This window comes from Poromitra crassiceps (assembly GCF_964638095.1).
Source record: "Poromitra crassiceps genome assembly, chromosome: 15".
Taxonomy (NCBI): domain Eukaryota; kingdom Metazoa; phylum Chordata; class Actinopteri; order Beryciformes; family Melamphaidae; genus Poromitra; species Poromitra crassiceps.
Window position 1 is genome coordinate 44888648 of NC_139634.1, and position 9946 is coordinate 44898593.

The following is a 9946-nucleotide window of genomic DNA, read 5'->3' on the forward strand; positions in this document are numbered from 1 at the left end:
CATGTGAAAGGACGTACATGGTTTCATGAGCACACACACTATGAAGAGACAAAGAGTACACGAGAGGCTTCACGATGCGCGCGAGTCCGTGGCTCTGATGTCATGATGTCATGCTGGGAACGGACAGAGTTTTGTCCAATTCAGAAGCAATTTATAAGAAAAACTGTTGTTTATGTTGACATGTCAGCAGATGTATCTTCTTGTTGGAAATGCGATTGTGACGCAGAGATACATGCTCACAATTGCTGAGGTATGACTGTACGATATCATCAGTGATTTATGACCTCATCACTGCCTGTGACATCAGTGATTTCTGACATCATCGATGATTAGGACATCACTATAGTAGTGACCTGGCCGCCAGGCTGAGTCGTCTACTGTATGACATCATCAGTGATTTATGACCTCATTTGTATGGTTCTGCTCGCAGAAGTGGTAATTTTTTTTACATTCAAATGCCAAATCTGAAGTCTCTGGTCACGAGTCGAGCGTTCTATCATCTGTTGGATGCCATCTGGTCTGCTGAGAAGACTGCATAGCTAAAACAAAGGAATTCAAAGCATGTAATGTATTAATCTCCTCAATCCTTTATCTATTAGCATACATTAACAGCATTGATTAGTTGAAATTATTAGTAGACCTTTCCTTAATGTTAATACACACAAATAAAGTCAAGTCTCAAGTCAAGTCTGTGTGTGATTTAAGTGTGACTCAAGTCCAAGTCTCCATCTCTGTGGTGACGGCTTGTATGTGGGTTTTGGCAGGTCACTCTACCCCTCTTCATACTGAGGTGTTTGAGGTGATGCGCATGCCAGTCGTTGCTGGTTGTTGATGCTGGTTGGTGGACACACCTCCCCCCCCCCCCCCTACCTTTGCTGTTCCACTGTTACAGAGACCTTCACTGGTAACATCTTCAGAGGATCCTCAGTGTTAAAGTAGGGAAACATCCGGTCAGTGAAGGTGTCTGTGAAGGTGTGTATGTGTGTGGCAGTATCAGGATCAGAGAATGACAGCTTTCCTCTGTTCCAGTCCAGACTCACTCGGACCTTCTTGGGCTTCTTCTTCACAAGGACAAAAGTGACTGGATCCGATGGAGAGCCTGCTATGTATTTACCATAAGAGAACCATATGTCCCATAATCCAGAGCGTACATTGCTTTCTGTCTTCCTCTGGACAGACTCTGCTAACACACCCACTGCCCACCATGTGCTGTCTCGAACCTCAACATCCCAGCTGTGAGTTCCCGAGTTAAAGCCCTCAAAGCTCAGGACACCATAGGAGCATGTATTAATCCTCTCTGGATTGTCAGGAAGCTGCTCCTCTTCTCCCCATCTCACACTGGTCAGATCTTCAGACAGGATGAAGTTTGGATGGGCAGTGTTTCGGTCCAGAATCACAGGAGTGTAGGAGACCATCTCCTTCATCTTGTCCCAGACTGTGAAGCGCAGGTTGCCCAGGTGTTTGGCCTCATCTATCAGAGCTCCAGAGACCAGCTGTGGATCCTCCAGCAGGGGGCGTTTGACTCTTTCCAATGTAGCCTTGTAGTTCTGCAGGACCGAGACATCTTCAGCTCTCAGCTCCTCTATGGCTCTGACCGTGTCAGAAAGAGCTGACATCTCTGTGCTCCGACCCTCAGTCTTCTCCTTCATCGTCTGACTCTTCTGCTCCTCTTCCTCCCTCAGTGCAGAGATCCTGGCCTCCTCTTCCTCTTGTAGAAACTGGTGAAGCTTCTTAAACTCCTCCTTAATCTGCCTCTCTGTGTGCCGGGCCTGGACCTTAATGTGTTCTGTTTGATCACAGTTTCCTTTAACGTCATTAAAGAGCTCCAGTTTCTCCTGTAAGGGCTTCAGTGACTTCTGAAGTTCCTTCTTGTGCGGCCGTGCAGCTTCATTGATGGGTCTGAATCTGTGGTTGGTGTGTGTTTCTGAATTTCGACAGATGAGACACACTAGCTGTTGATGGTCCAGACAGAAGAGCTTGAGCTTCTCAGAGTGCAGACTGCAGAGAAGCTCAGATCCTGCTGAAGCTCTCTGATATCTCTCCAGTAAGAAAGCCTCACACAGGTTCTTTAAGGCCAAGTTACAAAGTGGTTCACTCTGTGAAGATATCTCCTTACAAAGTGGACACTCATGTATTCGTCTCCCTGTCCACCAGCTGAGCAGACAGGCTTTACAGAAGCTGTGGCTACATGACAGCAGGACAGGATCTTTAAAGATGTCACGGCAGACAGGACAAGAGAGATCCTCCTCTGATCTAGAAGCCATTTTGATTCTCAGTGAAGCTGAAAACAAACTGGACAGAGATAAGAAGAGCTCTGGTTCCTCCTAATCCCACCATCTACTGGTCCTATTTATACCACCAGCAAGGGGGAGGGTTATGACATCACCGATGATGTCACAATGCGTAAGTAGAGAAACAAGTTATGACATCACTGATGATGTCACTGGTGTCACTATTTTATTCATGACATTACTGATGTCACAATGTGTGGGTAGAAAGGAATTTATGACATCACTGAATATGTCACAATGGAAGGAGATACCATCTTTCTAGGACGGCGTTCCGTCCCACATGAACACAATCAACATTCACCCTCCATCAGGGATTCCGTTAGCCGGCATATTCAAACTTCAACGGCCAAAGGGTGCCATTTGGAATTATTAAATTAACAGCATATTAAATAGCCTAATCGTGTGTGACCTAAATACAATCATTAATAACATATTAAATAGGCTATCCTAATATTGTGTGACCTATAATGCCACCGCTGGTATTAGCGCGGCCCCGCCTGGCTCGACTCGCTTTTTTGTATCATCCCAGCGGTCAAACACCGGGACAGCCCGGGTTGAGTCGGGTTGAGTCGTACTACTTCTGGTACCACCTCTGTCAAGGTTCCAGTGCTGTGGACCCGATGCCATACAGTGACGTGGAAACACTGCAGATGACTGATTGGACAGGCAGAATCGTGTTTACGGTCCTGTCTGGAAGTATACTGTCTGTCAATGCTGGATACCAGTTTAGTGGCACGTACCTTCTCTTCTGTTATTTACATCAGTCTTTTGTCTTGCTGCCTTCGGCTCTGGTGAAATAAGATCGATCTCCTTGCTCAGCTTTAACATGACAGTGGTTTTCAATTGTTTTGAGAGAGAAAAGTCAGCTGCTCGGGAAACCCTTGTAGTTGTGGTACGTCGGCTCCGCTAGGCTGGAGGCGGGGTATAGCGGGTTTAGCGGCTTTTCCTGGTGAGTGGCCGGGATGGTGGCTTCTCTTCTCCCCGTAGCGTAAACCCCGCCCCCCGCGTAGCACATCCATGTAAATAACAACAAATGTACATCCATTCTCCTGGCCGATCGTCTCATTTGCTCATGTAGGTCATATAAGCCACTTCTTAACATGCAGTGGAATCCGTATTATAACCTGCACCTAGCCGGTTGGCCTGCATGTTAAACAACAATTAGCCGGCCTACGCGCACTCCCGCGACTCCGTATCTTATCTACCTCGACCACCGGTATAAGATCCGCTTCCACGCAAGCGCTGGTCATGTTAAACAGTGGAACGATATGATCCGCATATGTCTGAGTGGGCGGGTGTGGCTCTTCGTGACTCACTTCACGTTCACTAGTTTATTAATTAATGAATCGTTCGGGCAATCGCTTATATCAACGAGCAAACTCACGGTTTCCTCAAGTGCTGCAAAAATGGCTTGATTGATTGTTTGGCCAACGCGCTTCAGCTGCAGGCAGCCAGGTCCAGTGCATCAGGAGGGGCGCTGCTTGCTTGTTCCCATGTCAGAAAAAGCCTAACTTTTGTGGGGAGAAATACATTGAAAACTAGTCGGATATGACTTGAAATGCCACTTGTAAAATAAATCACCCACAGTGATTGACGACAGTCCGACCACTATTTTGACTGGGCTGCTTTATGTAGCAAGGCGAAGCGCTCATTTTTTGGCACATTGCCACCCCTCGTTGGAATGGACTCCGTTAAAACATGCTTTTTGAAGTCAACAGATTTGTCGCTAACGTGATGCAGCCAATTATATCAGCAGGCAGTGTTGTGTGCCTCTCCACTGCATAGAGGATAGGAGCTGACTGACTGATAGGCTATCAAACTTTTGTGGGGAGAAATAGCAAAACTAGTCAGATATGACTAGTTGCCACTTGTAAAATAAATCACCCACAGTGATTGACGACGGTGCGACCACTATTTTGACTGCCTCATAGCTAAAGCTGTTTCCTATCACATTTCTTGTTTTCGATACATGCTACCGCGCCACCCCCCCCCCCCCCCCCCCCGCCGCCCACTGGCAGAAAAAACGGCTCATATCCAGTTGTTTCTTAACAAAGACCCCTCATGTTTAGAAAGGCAAAACCTGAAAATATCCTGCTCTCTCTAGCAGGACATGATCCAGAGTTCATGTTTAAAAGGCACTACAGAGGCACCAGTATTTCATAACCAGTTTAAAAGTTACATGTATGGATTTAATTTTAACGTTATACGTTATAGCCTACTTCCTGGTATGGTCGCAGTGACTACTGACTGACTGAGCACCAGAGTCGGCTAAAGTCAGGCCCTCTCCTGCATTCAACATACTGTACAACCCAGGGATTTCATCCGCCATTCATTTTCCATCTACAGTTTGTTAAAGTTTCTGTGTGTTCATTTAACGTTATACAAATGGAGCAAGTGAGAAGTTTGTCACGGCAGGTTTTTTTTCTTTCTTTTTTAATTAACACCTTCCAGGCACTGTTGAGGAATCTGATGTATACATTTATCTGTCGACTGAATGTGTCACAGAATGTCATTATCAAGCTGTTGGTAAATCCCTGCTGTAGTGATATCAGATATCAGTCACCTCTGTGGAGACACTGGTATATGTCGCTCTTATGAACACTGCACTATTTATTTGACTATTGCTTTTATCCTACTGTCTGTAGGGATTATTTTTAGTGTTGTATGTCTTTTTATATGGCCCCTGAGACTGGAATAAAGTTTTGATTGATTGATTGATTAATATTGTTAGAGGTTAGACAGGGATACTCAACCTGCTTTGCTTGGGGGCCACTTCTGCAAAATGACACGAGGACAGGGGCCATAATAAACAAACAATAATAATATTAATTCTTCTGTAGCGCAAATTGTAGTTTTTTGGGGGTGCCAATGTTGTGCACCCAGGATAGTCAATGTTAGGTTAAGTTAGTTAACTTATTGAGTGCCAATGACGACTTTAGTCGTCAATTCAAATAGTGACGTAGAGTGCCAAAGACGACTAAAGTCGTCAATTGCGTTTTTTGACGGGGGGATGTCGATCTAAGCCTCTTACATCGCCTCTTACAATATGGGAGCTATTGAATGTGTCTAACCTATTTTACAGAACCCTTAGGTGGCGACAGTGCTCTCCAGATAACAGAAAGGCAAGGAAAAAACAAAGAAGTCGTTGGGGAAACGGAAATCGCATCGCATCCGTATGCATCGATATGCATGAAGCATAACGTTACTGTAGCTGTGCCTGCAGCAGCCAATCTGCTCCCACAATTGAGCCGCTCCGTGTCCGTTGCGACAGCACATCCGCATGATCAGCCATGGAGTTGTTATTATTCTCAACTGGAAGCATGGTTGCCGGTGACAAACACACGCGGAACGCTGTAAAAAAGCTGGATGTCGCGCACCCTTCACTGTGCACAGCAAACTCAGCAGAGAGCCACCAGAGACACTCCCATACGGAGGAGGAGTGTGTAGTTGAGACGGGGGGGGGGGGGGGGGGGGGGGCACGCAGAGCAGCACACAACACCCAGACAGACCCAGACAGCAGGACAGGATTGGCAAACGCAAGTCAGAATATCCGATGCCCACCAGCAGCAAATCAAGACCAGCAAGAAGCTGCAACCAGCAAGAAGCTGCAACCAGCAGGAAGGAAATTATTTTTGAGGTGTGACTACATTAGAAAATATTAGCTTCAGAGTCAGTGATGTGCTTGAAATGTTTAATTTCACAAAAGGCTCATTATCTCAGCTTCTAGAAAAAAATTGCTGTTTTTGGTTAAATCAAGCTATCTTCTCCGGCTCATAACTAAAGAACGGAAAATGGGATCAATAAACTTTTTTTTGCAGATGATAGAAGAGACTCTCATCGTTCTTTGTGCGTGTTCAGTGTTTACATAGTAATATCACACAATATTCTGTGGGCCTCGAGAAATCACTGAAAACGCTCTGAAACTCTGGCACTGGGAGCGTCCGTTCTCCAAAAGTGGCTGGCACTCAATGAGTTAAGTAAGTGCCTGAGCGGTGAGCAGGCAGCAATATTTGACAATTTAGCTGGAGCTCAGTCAAACTTTATTTTAACGTTAGTTTTAATTGTGAATTAGAAAATGTTTGGAGGGCACCCTACCGTGGGCCGGATCTGGCCCCCGGGCCGCAAGTTGAGTATCACTGGGTTAGAAGGTTCCTTGTACAATTACAGCCTGTGAGGTCCTGTAGTGCTTATCACTAAAAAATACAATAAAAAAGATGACTAGACTAGATGTATATCATTCACTGGAATAAGGAAGAATAGGTTTACTACTTACAGTACATGTCATATAACTGAATTGCATAGAAACAACTCACCAAAATTGACTATTGCGCAACTGATTTCATGAGATTTTTCCATGAAGGGGGGGAACGGGGGACCAACCCCCCGCATACCTTGCCATACGTTGGCATTTGCTGAACTGACGCCACTGGGCGAGTTCAAAATTCAGTCTGATATCAAGCGAGTACATTATCGTCTCATCCAGGCATGTTATCCCGCGTCCCTCCACTCCTCCTACATCCTCTCTTTATTTTGAAGAGTGTGAACTTCCCGGCTCGTCTCGGCTCCTCCTGTTTTTCACTGCAGAGTTTGTGGAGCCTCTCGCGTCGTCTTCCTCACAGTCAAATTAGTTTGTGGAAATCTGTCAGTCTGTCACCGAGAAGTGTCAGCTGCTTAGCTAGAGCACATCCTGAGCCGCGAGGCCTTGTGTGACACACACACACGCACGCACACGCACACACACACACACACACAGACACACACACACACGCACGCACGCACACACACGCACGCACGCACACACACACACACACACACACACACACACACACACACACACACACACACACACACACACACACACACACGTATTCACGGAAACATACACATATCAACAACTGTCAAAAACACGCACTGCCAGCGGGGTTGGGGAGTAATGAACATGTATTTCAAAATGAAAAATATGAGTAACTGTATTCCATTACAGTTACAGATTAAATCGGTGGTTTTCTGAATACAGTTACTGCTTTAAAAATTCAAGATTCAAGATTCAAGATTCAAGATTCAAGATTTTTATTGTCACTCCATGGTACAAGTATCACGTGTGAAATTCTTGTGCTGTGGACTCCGTTTACAACATAGTGCAAATAGTACAAATATAACAAATATAACAGGGCATATGGGTGCAAAAACACAAGAGACACAACAAGCATAAGGCAGTATAGTGATAAGACAAGTCAGAGACAGTGGCATATTCACTGCACATAGGTGCACGTGTCGGGTGCATACTTTAGACGTGCTTAAACATTTTAAATTCTGCCTGACATACAGGTGCAAATAACATATTCCTTATTAAACATACAATTAAACTCGGCATTTTAAATTCGGCGTATTTGACATACAGGTGCAAATAGCATATTCCTTATTAAACATACAATTAAACGTTAGACATACGTAATGGTAGCAGCTACAGTACGGTACAGTGCGGCTACTACACTATTTGTGTATGTTAAGGAGTCTCGTGGCCTGCGGGAAGAAACTGTTCCTCAAGCGATTTGTGCGTGCTTTCGGAACCCTGTATCTTCTCCCTGAGGGTAGCAGGGAGAACAGGCTGTTGTGGGGATGGTTTGTGTCTTTGATGATCTTCAGGGACCTCCTGAGGCACCGCTGTTTATACAGTTCATGCAGATCTGGCAACTCACATTCTGTTACGTGCTGTGCCGCGCGTCTCACTCTCCGTAGCGCCCTGCGGTCCATGGTGGTACAGTTCCCGTACCAGGTGGTGAAGCCGCCAGTCAGCAGGCTTTCAATGGTGCCTCTGTAGAAGTCCCTGAGGATTTCTTTCCTTAGCCCAAATTTCTTCAGGCGCTTGAGTCCGTGTATTCGCTGTTGGGCCTTTTTGACGACAGTGGCGGTGTGGCCGGCCCATGTCAGGTCCTGGTGGATATTGACTCCCAGGTACTTGAAGCTGTCCACCCTTTCCACCACTGTGCCGTTGATGGTGATTGGGGGGTGTGCGCCCCCCCCCCTCCTGTAGTCTACAATGATCTCCTTGGTCTTGGAGACGTTCAGAGAGAGGTGGTTGTCCTGGCACCATTGTTCCAGGGCCCCCACCTCCTCTCTGTAGGCCGTCTCGTCGCTCCCCGAGATCAGCCCCACGACTGCTGTGTCGTCTGCAAACTTCACGATGGTGTTAGAGGTTTGAGTCGCCACGCAGTCGTGGGTGTAGAGGTCATACCAGAAGGGGCTGGAGACGCACCCCTGGGGCGCTCCTATGCTGATGGTCAGTGGGGAGGAGGTGAGGTTGCCCACCCTCACCACCTGGCGGCGGTCTGTCAGGAAATCCAGGATCCAGTCGCACATTGCTGTGTTAAGTCCCAGGTCCTTGAGCTTGCATACCAGCCTGGAGGGTACTATGGTGTTGAATGCTGAGCTGTAGTCCACGAACAGCATTCTTACGTAGGTGTCCTTCCCCTCCAGGTGGGACAGGGCGGTGTGGAGCACGTGTGCTACTGCATCCGCTGTGCTCCTGTTGGGCCGGTATGCGAATTGTAGCGGGTCGTGGTCCGGGGGGAGTGTGGGGCGGATCTTTGATATGACCAGCTTTTCAAAGCACTTGCTGGCTATTGGTGTGAGGGCTATTGGGCGCCAGTCGTTGAGGCTGGTCGCTTTCTGCTGCTTGGGAATGGGGATGATTGTCGCTGAAAAATACATTGTTCGTTCTGTTTTATTTGCTCTAAAATTCAGGTGAGCCACATATTTTCCAAAACATATTTTAGAAAATGTGCAGTAATTGTGCGGCGCACAGTGAACCTACCACACAGCCAGAACACAGTCAGAACATGTCAGAGCAGATACACAGCCAGAACACAGTCAGAACATGTCAGAACAGATACACAGTCAGAACATGTCAGAACATGTCAGAGCACATACACAGTCAGAACATGTCAGAACAGATACACAGCCAGAACATGTCAGAACAGATACACAGCCAGAACACAGTCAGAACATGTCAGAGCAGATACACAGCCAGAACACAGTCAGAACATGTCAGAGCAGATACACAGCCAGAACACAGTCAGAACATGTCAGAGCACATACACAGTCAGAACATGTCAGAACAGATACACAGCCAGAACATGTCAGAACAGATACACAGTCAGAACATGTCAGAACAGATACACAGCCAGAACATGTCAGAACAGATACACAGTCAGAACATGTCAGAACAGATACACAGTCAGAACATGTCAGAACAGATACACAGTCAGAACATGTCAGAACAGATACACAGTCAGAACATGTCAGAACAGATACACAGTCAGAACATGTCAGAACAGATACACAACCAGAACATGTCAGAACAGATACACAGTCAGAACATGTCAGAACAGATACACAGTCAGAACATGTCAGAACAGATACACAGTCAGAACATGTCAGAACAGATACACAGTCAGAACATGTCAGAACAGATACACAGTCAGAACATGTCAGAGCAGATACACAACCAGAACATGTCAGAACAGATACACAGTCAGAACATGTCAGAACAGATACACAGTCAGAACATCAGAGGACATACACAGTCAGAACATGTCAGAGCAGATACACAGTCAGAACATGTCAGAACAGATACACAGCCAGAACATGTCAGA

The 9946-nt window shown here is 46.3% G+C and overlaps 1 protein-coding gene across 1 annotated transcript; it reads right to left on the reverse strand.

The window, feature by feature from the left end:
- Positions 1-866: 866 nt before the first annotated feature.
- Positions 867-2285, reverse strand: LOC310789728 (nuclear factor 7, ovary-like; the record flags this gene model as incomplete). The annotated part of the gene is made up of 1 exon (XM_083651391.1): positions 867-2285. The coding sequence occupies exon 1, from the start codon at positions 2262-2264 to the stop codon at positions 867-869; it is 1398 nt and encodes a 465-aa protein (XP_083507517.1). The 5' UTR covers positions 2265-2285.
- Positions 2286-9946: the final 7661 nt, after the last annotated feature.